The sequence below is a fragment of the Cnephaeus nilssonii genome (assembly GCF_951640355.1).
Source record: "Cnephaeus nilssonii genome assembly, chromosome: 4".
Taxonomy (NCBI): domain Eukaryota; kingdom Metazoa; phylum Chordata; class Mammalia; order Chiroptera; family Vespertilionidae; genus Cnephaeus; species Cnephaeus nilssonii.
Window position 1 is genome coordinate 45,317,704 of NC_137075.1, and position 19,601 is coordinate 45,337,304.

General features: G+C 50.6%; 2 protein-coding genes across 5 annotated transcripts in view; both read left to right on the top strand.

Annotated features, from left to right (window-relative positions):
* CAPN3 (calpain 3) overlaps positions 1-19,601 on the top strand; it is a gene marked incomplete at its 5' end in the record, with an annotated part of 45,036 nt that overhangs the window by 18,790 nt on the left and 6,645 nt on the right. For 2 of the 4 annotated variants that reach the window (XM_079768889.1, XM_079768890.1), the window contains 11 exons: positions 2,456-2,525; positions 4,370-4,488; positions 6,020-6,153; positions 6,884-7,052; positions 9,090-9,173; positions 10,061-10,146; positions 12,485-12,562; positions 13,355-13,515; positions 15,039-15,208; positions 16,229-16,437; positions 17,491-17,527. In XM_079768889.1, the coding sequence (XP_079625015.1) occupies positions 2,456-2,525; positions 4,370-4,488; positions 6,020-6,153; positions 6,884-7,052; positions 9,090-9,173; positions 10,061-10,146; positions 12,485-12,562; positions 13,355-13,515; positions 15,039-15,208; positions 16,229-16,437; positions 17,491-17,527 (1,317 nt within the window). Of the gene's footprint in view, positions 1-2,455; positions 2,526-4,369; positions 4,489-6,019; positions 6,154-6,883; positions 7,053-7,884; positions 8,014-9,089; positions 9,174-10,060; positions 10,147-12,484; positions 12,563-13,354; positions 13,516-15,038; positions 15,209-16,228; positions 16,438-17,490; positions 17,528-19,235; positions 19,254-19,601 lie in introns of all 4 variants that reach the window. The other 2 variants (XM_079768888.1, XM_079768887.1) reach the window with 2 other exon arrangements.
* Positions 1-19,601, top strand: part of SNAP23 (synaptosome associated protein 23) — a 143,782-nt gene that overhangs the window by 9,547 nt on the left and 114,634 nt on the right. The gene's annotated exons all lie outside the window — the stretch shown is intronic.

Consider the following 19,601-nt stretch of genomic DNA (forward strand, 5'->3'; position numbering starts at 1 on the left):
ATAACACTACACCATTATATATGTAGTCTAGTATCTTATAATAGAAAATGTTCCATCCTTCCCTTCCTTCCCTTATGACATTACTATCATTCTTTTACCTTATTCATATGCTATAATTACTCAACACATTGTTACTATTATTACTTTAAACAAAGTTATCTTTAGATTAAGAATAAGAAAAGATGCCAAAACCGGTTTGGCTCAGTGGATGGAGCATCGGCCTGCGGACTGAAGGGTCCCAGGTTTGAACCCGGTCAAGGGCATGTACCTTGGTTGCGGGCACATCCCCAGTAGGGGGTGTGCAGGAGGCAGCTGATCGATGATTCTCTCTCATTGATGTTTCTAACTCTCTATCCCTCTCTCTTCCTCTCTGTAAAAATCAATAAAATATATATATTTTTTAAAAAGAATAAGAAAAGATGACTGTTTTATTTTACCTGACTTTATTCCTTCTCTGATGCTTTTCCTTTCTTTATGTAGCTCCACATTTCTGACCTATGTCATTTTCTTTCTTCTTTGGTTTTAAATAATAATCACTCTACATATAGAGTTTTACATTTTTTGTGTGGTTTTTAAAGACCACGATGGTGATATTGATGATCTCTTTACTACCAGACTGTTATTGCTTCTAGTTTTGTTTGTTTGTTTTTAGTGAAGAAAGATAGGAAATGTTTTTTAAAGAGACAAAAATAAATCATGAGATATATTCAATTCAACTTTAACACTTCAAGATGGTTACTGAAGTTATTCAATTTTATAATTGTACATATTTTTTTTACACTAAAACAAATCTTGGTTCCTAACTCATTACCGTAAGTTCTTATTTACTTTATCCTATAATATACATACCAAAGTTGTGAAGTATAACAATATATTATTTCCTGTGGTTTATGTTATTATTGTTTCTTATGGTTTATGTTGTTATGGTTTTGGGTTTGACCTTAGGATCTAACCCAAAGGGATAAACAGCCAAAATGTTTTCTTTTACGTCACTTGAACTCACTCCTTTTTTGTGTGTAGTCATGTCATCAGCTTGATATGCAGTTGGGTTCTTTTGCTTCACGTTGCTTTCAGCTGTTACAGATTGCTTTTTAAAGTTATCTTTTCTTACATTTTGACTTTTAATTCTGTAAAAATTTACATGATTCCTAAGTCAAACTTTTTTCAAACAGTTATATTCAGAGTTTTACTTCCATCTGTATTCCTATAACTTTATTCCCTCCCTCCTCCTATATGTAACCTTTTAAAGATTATTGGCTTTGGTTCATCCTTCCATTGCATTAAGAGTTTCAGTTGGGAGGTGTGTGTGATGTGGTCTAAGCAGGACTTTCCATCTAGTAGGAGGGACAGATCCCTGAGTGCAGAGAGCATCAGCTTACTTGGCTGTATTGCCTTTTCTGAGAGGGAGAGGGACAGGGAAGGCGGGGAGGGGGAAAGGAGGGAGAGAGGCCTGTGTCACAGGGATAGCAAGCTTCTTGAAGCTGTGAAGAATGGTGTTAAAACCAAAACACAGAATCTACAAATTACTGCAAAATTTTAAAAGTAAAAAGAAAAAGCACAAGACACAGCCAAACAAAAATTAAAGCTCCTTCTGTTGGCCTCTATTGGGCCACACATAACTGCTGGGGGCAGAGGTGCCATGCTGGATTTATTTAAATAAAGGAGTGCGCCCCCCCAACAGAAGTGGAGGCTTTTGAGGCACACGCCATATTCACTCTCTGCTCTCCTCAGTTCCCAAGTCCTGTGGGCCCTGGGACATTTGCTGGCTCTAAATATGTGTTACCACATCTTGGGAGAAAGATCCTTATTTTCCCTCCGGCCCTTTTTTCCTGTCATAGAACAAAATGAAACAAAACAAGAGCCATACTTTCTCTTGTCCCTTTGCCAAAGATGTGACAGTAAAGACACTGCCCTCTGTGGGGCATCCTTAATAAGACAGCATGTCCGTGTGAGGAGGGAGCAGTGTGGAACAATGGGAAAAGGCGGCATGCTTTCGGCTTCTACCACTTACTGGCTGTGTGTCCTTGGGCAAGTTTCTTACCATCTCTGTGCCTTGGTTTCCTTACCTGAAAAATAAGAATGATGGTATCTAATTCACAGGATGTTTTTGGAAGCTTAAACTAGTGGCATGTGTAATACTCCTGACACACAATGCTGGTACCACATAATGGACCTCAATAAAGAATAGCTACAGCCCTAGCTGGTTTGGCTCAGTGGATAGAGCATCAGCCCGAAGACAAAAGGGTCCTGGGTTCGATTCTGGTCAAGGGCACATGCCTGGGTTTCGGACTCAATCCCCCTGGGATGTGCAGGAGGTAGCCAATCAATGATTCTCTCTCATCATTGATGTTTCTATCTCTCTCTCCCCTCTCCTTTCCTCTCTGAAATCAATAAAGATATACATATATTTTTTAAAAGCTACAACTGCTGTTATTCTTTCCTTTTCGTTTCACAGGAAATTTGCGAGAATCCCCGATTTATCATTGGTGGAGCCAACAGAACTGACATCTGTCAAGGAGAATTAGGTAGGAAGGTCCCTCAGGTCATATCCAGCCGAACAATCAAGGGGTAGTTAAAAAGGTGTGGTCCCTTTATAGGAAATAAAGGGATGTAATCTGTTTTTATTTTTAATGGATTTTGGGAGCAGGTTTTTATATTATTTTATGTGCTGGTGATTGCTTCATTTAATTTCTGTTCCTCCCACATTTCTTGTTCTCTGCCATGGGTCACAGGAAGTAGACCTCATTCCACAGCCTCCCTTCTAGAGTCTCACGAACAGCCACACATCCCACTCAGCAAGACAAAGCCCTGCTTTTGACTGTTCCCATCTTCCTTAAAAGACAGCTCTGAAACTGTCTGCGTACCAAGCATGGCCCTTGGGAGCATGGAATCTATATATACACACAAAACACATTACCAAAAAGAGCACTTGTAGCTGGAACTCTCGTTTAAATTGCCCCAGAACAATAGCTCCATATTAAAAGAACCTTTCAGCCCTGGCCAGGTAGTTCAGTTGGTTAGTGTTGTCCCAATACACCAAGGTTGCAGGTTCGATCTACGGTCAAGGCACTTACAAGAGCAACCAATGCATGCAAAAATAAATAGAACAACAAACTGATTTCTCTCTCCTCTCTCTCTCTCTCTCTCTCTCTCTCTCTCTCTCTCTCTCTCTCTCTCTCTTTCTCTCTCTCTCTCTCTTCCCCGCCCCCTTTCGGTCTTGTAAATCAATTAAAAAAAATTTTTTTTAAATCTTTCAACAAAGACATTTGCCCTGTGGATGAGCATCCGATCTCCTCTCTGGCTAGTTATCGTGGCTGTTCCATCAGACTGCCCCCTCTCTCTGCCTCTCATTCAGGAACTATCATCCTTGGTGCAGCTGCGGGAGAGCTCTGTGAAGTAAAGTTGCAGAAACTATCCACAGATACAATTTAAAACTTGAGGGTAAGGGGCACCGACCAAATGAAAGCAATATGACTAAGTCGGTCCCAGAAGGAGAGGCTGAGGAGGTTTTGGTGACTAGGTTCCTGCCCCCGAGGAAAGCTGCCTGTGGGCCCAGGAAGCTAGGAATCCGGGCCTTCCAACCAATACACTGTTTCAGGGGAAAGGCTGGCTGCTTCAGGGGGCACCGCGGGGAGGGGGCTGCTGCCTCAAACCCGCTGTCACATCCCACACAGCAAAATAGTGTCCTTCATGACGGAACCCATCCTCCCCGGAAGCAGTTCTGTGACTGCCTGTGTACCAGGCATGCCTCTCTCTCTCTCTCTCTCTCTCTCTCTCTCTCTCTCTCTCTCTCTCTCTCTCTCTCTCTCACACACACACACACACACACAGCAAAGTGTCGCCTCTGACTACATATAGTACCCTTCCAGAAAGGAAGTTCAGGGAGTAAGAAAATGTCCCCATCTCATTCCATTGCCGGCAATGCCTTAGCGCCCCCTACAGACTCCTTACAACACAAACCCGCTTGACTGGTGACTCTCAGATGCTCAGTCTCCACTGAGGTCAGAGGGGGAAATGGACTCACATTGCAAAGATACGGGCAGGGCGGAGTTCCTACAGGTGTTCTGAAGAACGGCCCAATTATGACCTACTGCCCTGCTTACACGGAGGTCCAAAAAGGAAATGAGCTAATTTTGCAGTTGGAGGAATTGCCTACAGCTTCCAGGAAAACCACTCGGGAGGGTGATTTGCCCTATTGATCGCATTGTCAGGGGACTGCTGTCGGACTCCTTCTCTGGCTGGCACCTCTGGAGGTCAGGTCTGGAGGCAGGACAGCGAGCACCACTTGAACTGTGCTCTTCGGAGAAGTGGAGCAGCGTGCCGGGAGGTACGGCCCCTCCTTTGACCTGTGCCTTGTGTTTGCCTGCAGGGGACTGCTGGTTTCTCGCCGCCATTGCTTGTCTGACCCTCCACGAGCACCTGCTTTTCCGTGTCATACCCCATGATCAGAGTTTCATCGAAAACTATGCAGGGATCTTCCACTTCCAGGTGAGGTCATGGGAGTGGCCAGCTGCAGTTCGCTCGCCACTAGTCTCCCGGCCTTGTCTTTCCAGTGGCTCCAGAAAGGTTTCACCTGCCCTCCCAGCCGAGGCTGTGGACAGTGAGCCCCTTCAGGCCTCAAGCCTGTGAGGAAGCAGTTGTTTATTTCTGCCCTTCACACACCCCCTCACACACCTTCAGCTATGCCCCAGAAGAGCAGGAAGACATCCTGTTTGCTGGACTCCGGGTCTATTTTTGCTTCTCCAGCTGGCTGGCTGCTCTGTCATTACCCACGGCCCTTCTCAAGCAGGCCCCTGAGATATTAGCATGGAGGATCCTTAAAGGAGGCCCCATCCACAACGGTGGCTTCTGTTTCCTTGTTTCCATTTAAGGCAGATCTACACCAAGGCTATCACTCACCTCTCCTAGGCTCTGGAAGGAAAGTCTGGTTAATCTGGGGACTAGGTCTCTGGTTTGGCCCAGAAATGAGTCTGAGTTCCAGAATCAATTCAGCCACTGGGCATTTTCTGGATCCAGCTTGTCCTGGCATAGAGCCAAATCTGGTGCTGGCCCCCAACAGAGTGAGTTCTACCTGTGGGTCTAGCAGATACCAGGGTTCTGACGCATCCATCTGTCTCGGGCCCTAATGGCTCCAAACATCTCGACGGACCTAAATCATTGGTTGAGGTATCTGCTGATCCTGCACCTCAGGACTAAAGGCCTCAGAAAAGTCTCTTCAGGTTCAGGGTCAGCGTCCTGCTGCGTCCTGGCACCAGGGGAGGCAGCCAGGCCCTGAATTTTGTTTTTTCCCTGTGCCATCGAGCTGCTAGTTTCCCACTGATATTTAAAGGGTCTGATATCTAAAGGGACATAAATCCAAACACCAAATAGATTTTTGTCCTCTTGTCAATAAGTGGGGGGCGGGGGCGGCAGATGTCATTAGAAGAAAAATAAACTACATTTGAGTTTCTTCAATTAAAACAGAATTGTTCAAAAAAGAACAACATCCAGAATTGCAATTATTGGACAATTTTCCTGCTTCAGTCAAAGTATGTTCTGGGCACATTTTCTTCCATGTTAATTCTCTTCTTCAGCAGCAATCTCTACCTTGTTTGCCATCAAGAAATACATAAATCAATACATCACCTTCATCTAAACCAGTAGCTCTCAACCCTGGCTGCATATTAGAATCAGCTGAGATACCTAAAGATGCTGATACCTAGGTCCCACCCCAGACTTACTGAGCTGGAGAATGAAAATTCCAAGTCCTCAGATATTCGTGGAGCCCCTATGCTCCCCAGTCCTGGGCTGGACTCTGTGGAAGAGACAAAGTGGTTTGTAACTACTTCCTGCCCTCAAAGAGCTCACAGTCCACTTGGAAAAAGATTCACATCCCAAACCCAGAATAGTATGAACAAGCGCCAAGATGCAGAGCTGAGGAAATGGGACTGCTTTGGGGTCAGAGGAACCCGGTGCCCCTAAGGAATGTTGGGCAAGACACATTTCCCAGTGGTAATCTGAGCTTGCTGCTTCTGTGCAGTTCTGGCGCTATGGAGACTGGGTGGACGTGGTTATTGATGACTGCCTGCCAACCTACAACGATCAGCTGGTTTTCACCAAATCCAACCACCGCAATGAGTTTTGGAGCGCTCTGCTGGAGAAGGCTTATGCGAAGTAAGGCCACACTTTCGAATGGGAGGCAAGTCTAGAAGTGAGGAGGTGGGCTGCGAAACCCAGCCAAGCTCTCACTCAAGAGAGGGGGCACGCATATCTGTGCGTGTGTGCATGTGTGTGTGTGTGTGTGTTCAACAGTGACCCAAAGTCAGAGAAGATCAAGTCCAGGCAGAAACAGCTCTAACTCAAAAGATTATGTTTAAGAACAGAAATGATGACATGCATAGGAAAGCTTTAGCTGTCCCTTAACTGGAGGCAAGTGTCTGTCTTTGCAGGGGCGTTACAAGTCCTCGATCCAAGCATTATATTTCTGGAGCTCAGATCCCAGGGTCTTGCTTGGCTCAACCTCATGAGCTTGCAGTATATTAATAAAGCCCTATTGTCGCTCAACTTGGAAGGCCCACCCCAGCTACGGGTGGCTTTAATGAAGCCCTACCTCAGGGTTCAGGGATATGATGGAGAGAGAGCTATCGGGGAGTGGGAATAGCTAGTTTCCGGTCCCAGTGCTCTGGCTCCCTGTGGCCTTGGGTGAGTCCCTTAGCCTCTGGAGCTCAGTTTCTCCTCTGAGAAGAAAGGCAATCATAGTACCGGTCCATTAGCCTAGAGGGTTGTTGGAGAATTGATACGAGAACATCACAGGACACAAGAGTAAAGTTCTGGTGGCAGTGTTGCCTGGGTTATGTTTCCTGGAGCCCTGTGACCCCAGATTGGTCTTCATCCTCTCTCCAAGGCTGCATGGTTCCTACGAAGCTCTGAAAGGTGGGAACACTACAGAGGCCATGGAGGACTTCACGGGAGGGGTCACAGAGTTTTTTGAGATTAAGGATGCTCCCAGAGACATGTACAAGATCATGAAGAAAGCCATCGAGAGAGGCTCCCTCATGGGCTGCTCCATTGATGTAAGTCTGGGGTGTGGGGTGCAGGGCAGGGAGCAGCCACATATCGGAAAGCCTGACCCGATGACTGGCAGCATAGGGTTCTCCTCTGGGACCGGCGAATGTTTTGCTTTAGGAAGCAGGAACTGGCTCTCAACTTTGAAAACTGGGAATTTCTCAAGGTAGAGGGGTCCTTGGGCGTTTTCAATAAGGAGATAGGACAAGGACATATCAAGCTCTGGAATATTGGGAACAGGTCCAGAGGCCTGTATCCGTGTGGGCCGCTGTGGTGGGAACTGCTCAGTCCCCACATGCCCCCATGAAGCTGGCCACATGCTTGGCGGTGGACCTGAGCCCACGGGTGCCCTAAGAAAGCCTCTCCGTCATTGGGCTTCGATCGCCACTCTCACGTGGGGCCTGGGCTCTGTGCTGTAATCCGGGAGAAGCTCAGCCCGCAGTGTAACGAAGTGTTTGAACTGAGACCAGAGTCAAGGGTGAGGAGATGGCAGACTGGCCAGGCCTACTGGGTGCCAGGAGACACGCCTGCCTGGCTGCTCCGTGTAAACTAGTCCTGGCGCTTTCCATTGCTGAGGAAGAGGCCCGAGATGAATTACTGTGCCTTCCTCTCCCAACACTCGCATGGATAGGAAAGGTTGGGGAGATCAGCTAGCATAAGACCCCCATAGATGAACATTTTCTTCCTGTATCACTTTTCTCCGTCTTTTCTCCATTCATGCTGTTTCTCTCTCCTCTCTTCCTTTGTCTGTCTCCTCCCTTCCTCCCGTCTCCTTCCCTTGTTATCACCCTCCTTTGTTCTCCTCCTGGACTGCCCCCTGCCCTCCCCATGGGGCCCCAGGATGGCACAAACATGACCTATGGAACCTCTCCTTCTGGGCTGAAAATGGGGGAGTTGATTGCACGGATGGTGAGGAATATGGATAACTCGCTGCTCGGCCCCACGGGCTCAGATGACAGACCGACCCGGGTGTGTACACCTCCAAACGTCGGGAATAACCACCCTCTAACCTGCATGACTGGCCCTGTTGGTGTCACTCTCCCCCAGCCAGTGCCGCACACACAGGCCCCCACCTGGGGCCTTCCAAGGGTCTGAGTTGGAAAAATGTGCCTGCTCCAAGGCTCTTGAGGGTGGGAGAGACAGGATTTGGAAGGGATCTCTATGGGAGCCCCTTCTCCATGGTCCAGGCAGTTTCTCTGGTAAATTAACAGGAAGAAATACAAGAGAGACTTCTTGTATTAAAATGTCTCTCTTTCTTTTTTAAAAATATTTTTAATTGATTTCAGAGAGAAAGGGGAGAGAGAGAGTGAGATATAAACATCAGTGATGAGAGAGGATCATTGATTGGCTGCCTCCTGCATGCCCCCTACTGGGAATCGAGCCAGCAACCCAGGCATGTGCCCTGACCGGGGAATGGAACTGTGATCTCCTGGGTCACAGGTCGACACTGAACCACTGAGCCATGCCGGTCGGGTTCTCCTCTTCTAATTCATTCATTTACTCATTCCACACAGAGTTACTGAGCTCCTACTAGGTGCCAGGTACTCTACCAGCAAACAAAGAAAATTCTCTCCTCTTTGTTCACTGTCCTAGTGAACGAAGCAGAGTTTCTCCCCTCGTAGAGCTTATATTCTAGTACTTTCAGAATTAATACATGCCCACTGAGGAATATCGCGCCATATAGTAAAGCAGAAGAAAAACTAACCCATCTTTCCCCATCTAAAGGTAATAACTCTTAATTGGCATTTGGCATATGTCCTCCCAAGATTTTCTCTATGCGTACACTTAATCTAAATTTTTATTTTTTAATGTTATCATACTGTATGTACCTCTTTGCAACATGATTTTTTTTTAACTTAGTTTTATACTCTTAATGTGTCTCCTATAATATTTAAGAGTCTTCTCATGGCCAGAGGCACACTCTCAGGGCGTGGAGGAGGGCTCATCCTCCCCAAACCCAGGAAATGAACCGTGTGAACTCTGTCTCGGGCGGCAGAACGTTTGCTTCCCAACCCCTGACAGGCCGTCTGGATTTCGCTCCACAGACGATTGTCCCGGTTCAGTATGAGACAAGGATGGCTTGTGGGCTCGTCAGAGGACATGCCTACTCCGTCACTGGGCTGGAGGAGGTGAGCTTGGCAAAGCGGGTGGGATGGGTGAAGAGCCACTCGGATTAAGCTCCTGCAGTCAGGACTTAGCTCTCTGTGTCCCTTTGCAGCTACAGAGCTTGCCTTCTCCCAATCAGGGGATGCGCTCAGGGCTCAAGCCAAATGCCTGGGGCTGGAGGGGACCATGGGCACTCGCAGGATCTTGCCACTAGATGGCGCTCAGTTTATCATTGTCTTTGGTGCTAAAGACAGCCATTTCCCCCCACGTTTCCAAAGAGAAATCACTTCGGTTTTATGACGTTGATTTCATGGGTTCTCATGCTTCCTGTTCTTCCACGGCCAAAGAGTTACAGGGCGTTGCTCCGGGAACGTCTGGCCTGTACTAGCCTTTACTGCATCAGAGACAGGATCCTGGTCAGACTGGTTGTGCGTATTTGGTCAGGCTGTGCCCTGTGCACAGGGCTGGACCGAGCGGGCCCTCATCTGGGGCAGCACTCACCGCGGACTGGAGGCAGGGCACCTTTCTCTGATTGGTCCATCTGGAGGGGACATTTGTCTGTAGTTCCCCAGCCAGGAGGGGCATTTTTCCTACTTCACACAAAGACACCGAATGTGCTAGCAGGGCCCTACGGTGTATGCCCTGCCTCCTCCCCCAAAGCTCGTAAGAGCCAGATGTTCACCGGGGAAGTCCCTTCTGAGCTGTGAGGCGATGGCTAAGCCCGACTGCCGAGGACTCAGTCCCAAGGTCCTGACCCCTCACCCGGCCATTCCAGTCTCCTTGACCAGGACCCGCAGGACAGCCCCCTATGGGATTCTCTCCCCATCCCACCCCAGCCCTCAGGGCAAAACAGGAGACCGCCTTTCCAGAAAGACTCCAGAGCGTGAGAGCTTTTTCTCTTTTGCCCAAGACCATGTTCAAGGATGAGAAGGTGAAGCTGGTGCGGCTGCGGAACCCCTGGGGCCAGGTGGAGTGGACGGGCTCCTGGAGTGATGGGTAGGTGCGGGGACTCCAGGAGTAGGGACAATAGGCCTGGGACAGGGCTGGGCTGGGTACAAAGCCAGAAGAGTACCACAAACGTTTGGTCTAAAATTACCTTCCGCTCTGGCTCGGTTGGTTGGAGTGTCATCCTGTGCACCAAAAGGTGGTGGGTTCAATTTCCCGTCAGGGCACATACCTAGGTTTTGGGTTTGATCCTTAGTTGGGGCATGTGGTGGGGGGGCAAGGGAGCAACCAATTGATGCTTTTCTCTCCCCCCCCCCCCACCTTTCCTCTCTCTCTCAAAAAAAAAAAAATCAATAAAAACACGTGCTCGGTGAGGATTTTTTAAAATAATAAAAAATAAAGTATAATTACCTTCAAAACCAGTGATCCGCAGAAGAGAAGCGAGGATGTGGGCTCCAGAGAAGGGCCTGGCGAGGAGCCAGGGGAGCCTGGGAGCCAGAGAGCTTGCTGGTGGCCATTGGTTGGAAAGGAAAGATCTAGAACGCGTGAGCTAGGTCCCGGTAGGAGGGAGTCTCAATGCGGGCTCTAGACTAGACAAGTGACTCCCCTTCTCAGAGTCCCTGCTGCCTCATCTGTAAAATGGGAATCATGTTGGCACTCCCCCAGGGGCTGTTGGGAGGAGAAGTGATCGTGTCTGGAGAGCGCTTAGCCAGTGCTAAGGTCCCCTCTCCCTCACCGTCCCCACAGAAGGTGCACAGGCCCTTTGAAATAACTCTACTGCTTTTCACTAAAGAGCAATAGACTCGGGGCAGCAAAATTGACAAACGGGAAATTTGTGATAAAAGCTCCAGAGCATGTGCAAAGCCTTTATGGCCCCACCCCACCCACTGGGTCCTGACTGTCTTACGGAATGGGGGGCAGTTCCCTGTGCTCCTGTTGTTCCCAATAGGGGGAGAGCAGGGCTCAGCCGCGGAGGAGGACCACAGCCAGGCCCTTCCTCCAGCCCCTGTGCTTACCTCAACTTACCTCTCATCCCAGGCACCATTACTGGTTCATTCAGCCACTCATGGACTTAGCAAGTATTCAGTGAGCACCTACTGAATAGCAGGCACGGGGGTAAGCCTGGGGCTATTCCTCCCTCAAGAGACTGTGATAAGGAGCTGGTCCTTGTCTCGTGTTTCTTTCACTCATCCTTGTGACAAAGCCTCACTTCCTCGGGGCTGAGTGTATGCCGGGGCCCAGGCTACTGTCTAGGGACTTAGAAATGAACACAGAGACACAGACCCTACCCCTGTGGGCCTTAAGGTCCAGCGGGAAGACAAACACTAACAATGATTGAGATAAGTGCCATGGCAAGGTCACAAAGAGGGATCCCCTCTCCTAGCTTGGGCAGGACCGGAAGGTACAAGAAGGTTGCCCGGAAGGAGTGGCATTAGAACCAGGCTGTGTGTTCTGGGACCTTGGTGCCCCATCAGCTGTCTGCTCCACTGGCCCAAGTCACCCATAGGGACCCTCGCTGCGTTCTTCAGCCTCGGAGCTTGGTGTCCAGCCTTAACCCTCTTCCTGCCAAGGCCCCCACTGCAGGGGCTGCTGACCGTGGGGCCTCAGCCCTCAGTCGCTGAAAGGGAGCCCCCCCCCTTCCCCACTGCACCCCTCCTCCTGGTCTCAGGACTCTCCATTTCCCCTCCAGCATTCCCTGCTTCTAAGCACTTCCTCACCCCTTACCTTCCCAGGGTCAACCCAGTTTGGTTTCATTCTCCTCAGTGTGGCTGAAGTACAAATGTGCTTCTTTTCCTCCCTCTTCAGGAGAGAGTGTACGAAACTGCCCTGCCTTTAGAAACACAAACTGGGCTGTTTCCGGGGCTGGCAGGGGACAGGAGGTGCTTCCGTGCCTGGTCTTTCCCTTAGTAACTCAGACAGTCACTTGTCCGAGGACAGGCACTGTTCTACCAGGTTTGTGTGCATTATTTCACGCACTGCTCATCGCAGCCCTGGGAGTGGATGATATACAATCCTTCCCCTTTTGCAGCTGAGAAAACAGAAGCTGAGCTGGTCCTGGTATTATTAAATTGGAATCTAAGTTTATTTATTTTCAGAGCCCAACTCCTCGCTCTAAAGTATGCAGAGGAGTAAAAGATTCAGCCAGAGAAGGGTCAAGCCCTTTCCAACCCATTGAAGGAGTTTGGTTCTAATCCTGAGGCGGGTGGAAAGCAATTACTGGGTTTTACAGTGAGGGGATCACCAGATTTGCATGTTGATGGTTCACACTGGCTGCAATTTGGAGATGGGCTACTCTTTGAATTTCTTCATATTTCTCTGGTACCTCCTATGACAACCCACATCAAGCCTTCCTTTCTCCCGTCCATAATTCTTCCATTTTTCCCTCCAGTTGGAAGGACTGGAGCTTTGTGGACAAAGATGAGAAGGCCCGTCTGCAGCACGAGGTCGCTGAGGAAGGCGAGTTCTGGTGAGTCCAGGACCAAGGAGGACCCCAAAGGGTACGGGATGGGGCAGGAGCTGAAATCCCAAACCTCAATTCCCTGACAGAGGCCGTCAGATTCCAGCCCTTGGGAGATCTGGGCCCTGTTCTCCTCCAGCTGGAGGCCCAGCAAGGATGAGGTTCTGAGAGGAGCTACCAGGCCAGGTCAATGTGATGCCTGAGCCTGGGGCCTGGCCAGCGTCACGTGGCTCCTGCCTCACCTGTGCCCCTCCACCATGCATGCTGCTCCAGACACTTGCTCCCCAGCCTTCGCAGAGCCGTTTTCTGAGTCTAGGAAGCTCTACTGACTCTGCTCACCCAATGCCCTCACCTTCACACGGATCACTGCTACTCAGCCTTCCAAGTCTCAGCTGACAGGGAACTTTCTTCAGGAACCCCTTGTCTTCTTAGGAATGGAATGAATTTATTTGTCATGCTCATCACCCTCAAAATTGTTTTCTTAATTGTTCTTTCCTAACTCTCTCTTATAACCAGCCTGGTGCCTGGGCCCCAGTGAGGGTCACACAGTACATTTTTGGAGAACTGAGTTGCTGCGAGCTCTCCCATGAAGGACACATGAGTCTGAGTCATTATTGAAAGAGATGACCGTTTGGGGTGGATACACCGGAATGGGCGGTGTTTACCCTAAAAAGGGGTGGACAGGGTCCTTTCTGGGACTGTGACCAAGTTCTACTGGACCGTTTTATTGGGCTGTGTCAGCCCAGGAATCTTACCTTTCCAAGCCTCCATATGGGTCTCTCTCTTCTTCCTCCCTCTCAGGATGTCCTACGACGATTTCGTCTACCATTTCACAAAGCTGGAGATCTGCAACCTCACAGCTGATGCCCTGGAGTCCGACCAGCTGCAGACCTGGACGGTGTCCGTGAATGAGGGCCGCTGGGTGAGGGGCTGCTCCGCTGGCGGCTGCCGCAACTTCCCAGGTGGGAGCAGCTCTGCCCGGGGGAGGGTCCGAGCAGAACACGCTCCAGGGAGAATAATATTAACTCGCATTTGCCGGGCTTCTAAGCCCCAGACGTACATTATCTTAAGAAGCCCTTCCTATTTTACTGGGAAGGGAACTGCCATGCTGAGGAGTTTGCCATAGGGGGTTGGGAACAACATTTAAACAGGACGTTGTGTCAGAATAATACAATACATTGCGCTCATACTGCTGAGAATGGGACTAGAGGGCCCAGTGAGCAACTACTGCAATGGTTCAAGTCAGAAATAATGAACTCCTAGGCCAAGTCAGGGGCAGCAGAGGTGCAGGGAAGAGGGCGCAGGGGAGAAGAGGCTGGGTAATGTGGGGAAGGAAGAATGATGAAGGACTTCAAGATTCCCAGCTTGGGGCATGAGCAAATGGTGTCAGTATTGCAATATATAAGAAACACAGGAGGAAAACATGGGTGTGTCATTTGTTTTTGGTGGGGTTGATTGTGGGCTTGTAGGGAGGGGAGTTTAGTTTGGGACATGGAAAGTGTGAGTACAATATCCAGTGAAGATGTGTATAGAGAGCTGAACGCATGGACAGAGTGCTACTCAGTATGTATTTGTAGAAGGAAGGGAAGGAAGGAGTCCAAAGAGAGATGGAGGCTGGGACCTATGGCTCAGGCACCATTAGTGTGTGGAGGGCAGTGAGAAAGTGAGAGTGGATAGGACAGCCTAGGACAGTGATGGGCAACCTTTTGAGCTTGGTGTGTCAAACTTCGCCAAAAAACTGAGCATAACTCGGGTAGTGTGTCACTTTGAGGAAAAAACATTATTTCGCAAATGTTTCATCCTCAGGAGCAGCAAATGTTTCATCCTCGGCATGCGGCCGCCTCAGCGGCCGCGTGTCATCAGAAATGGCTACGCGTGTCAGTGCTGACACGCGTGTCGTAGGTTCGCCATCACTGGCCTAGGGGCACAACAGTGAGCTGAGAGAACAGGTCTAGGACCACATCCCAGGAACCAGCGACATTAAAGGGACAGGCGAGCAAAGCCATCAGCAAAGACTGAGAACGGAAGTGCAGAGAGGAAGGAGGAGGCACACAGCCAGTCAGGGCAGCTCCATCTGTAAAAAGTATAGGTCAGCCCTGACCGGTTTGGCTCAGTGGATAGAGCATCGGCCTGCGGACTCAAGGGTCCCAGGTTCGATTCCGGTCAAGGGCATGTACCTTGGTTGCGAGCACATACCCAGTAGGGGGTGTGCAGGAGGCAGCTGATCGATGTCTCTCTCTCATCGATGTTTCTGGCTCTCTATCCCTCTCCCTTCCTCTCTGTAAAAAATCAATAAAATATATATATTTTTAAAAAGTATAGGTTACCAGTCCCCCCACACCCCCCATAATAGACCAATGCTGATCATTCCTTCACATTTATTGAGCACCTAGAGGTGGGAGACAAACTGGTTCCCTCTGTCTCGTTTCCCCCTGCCCTTTCTCCAAGAGGCAGATCTGAATGCACGTTTTCTTTCTGGGCCCAGACACGTTCTGGACCAACCCGCAGTACCGCCTGAAGCTCCTGGAGGAGGACGATGACCCCGAGGACTCAGAGGTGATCTGCAGCTTCCTGGTGGCCCTGATGCAGAAGAACCGGCGGAAGGACCGGAAGCTGGGGGCCAACCTCTTCACCATCGGCTTCGCCATTTACGAGGTAGGACCAGCTTCAGCCCAAGAAACACACCTTCTCGGGGGGAGGCTCTCAGGGCTTACAGAGAGGTCCTCCGCTTCCCTGACACTCAGCGACCCTCAGAACTCCGGGCATCAGTCCCACTGCGTCAGAACCGCTTATGTGTTTGTAAGGAGTGGATAAAACCAGGGTGGGGGAGGGAGGGTGGGGCCGGGGCTGGCCATGGGGAGTCAGACTTAGGTATTCGCTCTACAGTTGCTAGTGTTCCCTTCCGACATGCTTTTCGTCTCCATTCAGATCTGAGATCCTCAGAATCTGAGTGTCTTCTTTCTCTGTTTCTCCTCAAGGTTCCCAAAGAGGTATAGACGGGGCAGCGCCAGCAGCTGTGGGCAGCACTACCTGGGGCCTGTGTCTGTCTGTGGCACCTCGGGAAGCTTCCTGGTGGGGTTTGTGGGCGGGACTCTGATAGGAGAGGGCCTCGCCTGCGTCCCTCAGCTCCAGAGCAGGGCCCTGACCTCCTGACTACCACCCTCACGCTGTGGCCTCCCCTCAGAGACTGTCACACACATGCTTTCACACACTCATAGTCCCTTGTTCACACTCATACACACGCTTGCTCACATGCACATTCATACTCACACAATCACACACTCGCCCATAGTCACACAGACACATTCTAAGGGGGACTGCCTCTTTGGGATGGAGGAGTTGCCTCCCTCAGACCCCAGCTAAGGGCCCTCCTGCCTCCCGGGGTCCTTCCCTGGCCTGGAGGCAATTGGAGTTGACCAGCAGCACTTCTGGTAAGTGACCCTGAGGGCGGGTATGATAGACTTGACCTTCTGAATCACAACAGAAGAAGAAGAGGAAACGGGGTAGGGAGCTCCAGAGGCACTGAGCTATTTGCGACCTTGGGAATCGGAAGTAGACAGGTGCTGACTGTGAACTGGGTGACCAGGGAGGCGGGAAGAGAGCCCCGGAGGGGACTGTTGCAGGACAGGGCATCCCTCCCTCCGAGGGGCTCAGGGTGGCTCTTCTCTCCTGCAGATGCATGGGAACAAGCAGCACCTACAGAAGGACTTCTTCCTGTACAACGCCTCCAAGGCCAGGAGCAAAACCTACATCAACATGCGCGAGGTGTCCGAGCGCTTCCGCCTGCCTCCCAGCGAGTACGTCATCGTGCCCTCCACCTACGAGCCCCACCAGGAGGGAGAATTCATCCTCCGGGTCTTCTCTGAGAAGAGGAACCTCTCTGAGTGAGTCCTAGCCCGCTTTCCACCCTGCCCCTACAGGCCCACCTGGCCCTTCCCGGAGCCTGGAGGCTTGAGGCAGCTGGACCTGTGTCCACCAGGAGTCCCGGCACAGGCTGCACCTCTTCCTCCGCTTCTGAGCCACTGGCCACATCTTCCCTATTCATTCATTCCTTTAGTCAGTCCGTCATCCCACAGACAGTGAGGATAGAGCAGTGACTTGAACAGAAATAAATCTCTGCCCTCATGGAGATTAATATTCTAGCATAGGACCACAATGTATAGGAAAAAAAAATATACACACACACACACACACACACTGAGTGGCCAGATCATTATGATCTCTGAACGCATAATAATCTGGCCACTCAGTGTATATCCTATATAATAAAAGGCTAATATGCAAATTGTTCCCTCGACCAGGAGTTTGACCAGCAGGCAGGCCAGCCAACTGCCTATGTCCCCTCCCCCTGGCCAGGCTGGCCGGACCCCACCCATGCACGAATTCATGCACCGGGCCTCTAATACACACACACACACACACACACACACACACACACACACACACTCTGAGTGGCCAGATTATTATGCATTCAGAGATCATAATAATCTGGCCACTCAGTGTGTGTGTTAGAGTTTGGTAAGTGATAAGGAGAGAAAATAAAGTAGGAGGTGTTGGGGTGACTGAACGTTTAGGTAGGGTAGCCAAGGAAGCCAGCAAGGCCACATGCTGCCCTCTTGGCCACCACAGATGTGTTCCTGGGCCCTGCCACTCTGGTCTTTGTCCCTGAAAGAAGCAGAAGGTCTATGAGCAGGTGGCTGGGTCATGCGTTTGGGGAGCTCTAGGCAAAGCCAGTGAGAACCCGTGTGTCTGCCCTTGGCTGCCAGGGATGGCGCCTACATGGCACTGGTTCCTGGGGTGGGGGGTGTTAGTGCCGGGGCTTCTCTTGAGCTCAGTCCCGACTTAGCTCTGAGAAGTCATGTGACCTGAGCAAATCCTCTCTGTGCTTCCTACTTGCTCCTGGTGACACCGAGCCCCCATGTTTGTGTTCCTCACAGGGATGTTGAAAATACAATCTCCGTGGACCGGCCAGTGGTGAGTGGTTTAGCTCCTACATGCGGGAAGGTCCAGGGGGCAGCTGGGCGGCAGAGGGGAGAGTGGGTATTAGCAGAGGGAGACGGGAGTCGGGGGCGTGTGCCGCGATCACTCCGTCTTACTGCACTTCTGTTTGGCATGACCAGATGGAATGGATGGGCCTTGTGGTCCCGGGGCCATTTCGTCAGTCCAGGGGCTGGGAAGCAGGGAAGAGAGTCCTATGAGGGAGAGGCAGTTTGAACCATTAAACGGGGGGAGGGGATCAAAGCCACAGGAAGCGATGATAAGAGCAGCAGCTAATACTGGATCATGAGGCACAAGCTCACAAAGAGAAAAAGGACACAGCTCTGCAGTCAGCGTCAAACCTGGGCCCGGTACCCGGACAATTACATAAACCCTCCAAGTCCATGTCCTACTCTTTAAAATGGCTGCCTGGCCAGGCTTTTGTCAGGTTCGAATCAACGAGATCATGTCTGTGAGGTGTCTGGCGCGGCACGGGCACTCAAATGGTGGTTGTTACTCGTGGGTTATCTACTTCACCGGGGACTTCTCACGGGTGTCCTCTCACTTGATCCTCGCAAGGTTTCTGAGATGTAATAAGGTTATTAACCCTGGTTTTCAAGTAAGGAAGTGGAGATTCAGTGAAGTTAAAAGAGCTCTTAAGTAAGTTAAGCCAGGCTCGCAGCCAGAGCCTCTGAATGCACTCTCTCCCCGACGCCATGCTGAGACCGGCCCTCGGGTGTGAGGCCTAGAGTTAGCACCGACTTAGTGTATATTGGGGTCTCCTTGTGTTGAGGAGTCTGTGGCTGCCTTGGGGCTTTGGGTCCTGGTTAGTAAGTAGTCCCTTGTGCTCTGTGGGTGTATCCTGGGCCAATTAGAAGACAGCAAAAGCCCCGCTGAACTGTCAGCTGGGGCATGACATCCGTGGTTCTAATCCTGACCCTGTCCCAGGGCCAGATCTCCAAGTGCCTGCTGGATGATCGCAGACGTTGTTTTTAGTATTAATGCGCTTGGTGCTATTCTTAGCCTCTGGACGTTGGTCAGCATGTACAGTGTTTATCAGCAGTTGCAAACCTGAAAGCTCATGGGAGCTGGCATGTCGTCTAACTGAGCAGAGCAAGCAGGTGTAGGGTGTTGGTGTCCCCACAGTGGCCTGCAGCTCGGAGCTGACACTGGCTCCTGTGTTGGAGGGCTGACTGGCGTGGTGGCGCCCGTGGTGTCCGGGAGGGTGCCGAGCAGCTGCTCTCCCAGATGGGTGCCACAGGGGGCAGGTCCATGCAGGCTGCCTGACCTAACTTTACAAAAGAAGCTGCAAACCTGGATTTCCAACCAGTCTCCCTATGTTAACTATTTGCTTAAAAACAAACAAACAAAACAATAACAACAAAACCCCAAACTCTATAAATCCAACAAAATTCATTTTGGGGCCAGTTTGGGTTAGCTACCTTTTCGGTGTTTTAGTCATCAACTCCATTAAAAGGTACATTAGGCAGAGCCTCCCTTTCCTCAGCAGCTCCGGTCTCGGGGCTGGAGAAGCCTCCTCTCCCTTCGCCCTCCAGGCCCCTTTTGGCTCCGTGTGACCTGGATTCCTAGGCCCCGGAACCCACCCCAAGTTCAGAACCAGGACACAGGAAGCCAAGGGCCAGTGGATTCTCTGGAAACTTGCTTCTCACTTAATCTGCATGTACTGTTTTCTTTCCTCGTGCAGAAAAAGAAAAAACCCAAGGTGGGTGTGACAGGGTGAGTGGGTCGACAGCACGGAGTTTCTGTGCCTGCGCGTGTGAGCACGCACCAGCCGCGCCTCTTCCCCCGCTGCCCCCTCCTCCTCCCCGTTGCAGCTCTGGGTGCTGTCGCCTGCTGAGTGAAGGCTGAGGCCCAGGCACTCTCCCAGGTGCTTTCTGTGGACAAACTCAGTCCTTAACGACCCTGTGAGAGTGGTGCTGTCACCCCCTTTTCAGAGGAAGAAACGGTACCGACAGACTGACTAACTTACCCAAGGCCACAGAGCCAGTACGCGGCAGCCAGCACGTGGAGGCAGATGCAGGGTCTGCACTCTGAACCAGCCATGCTATGC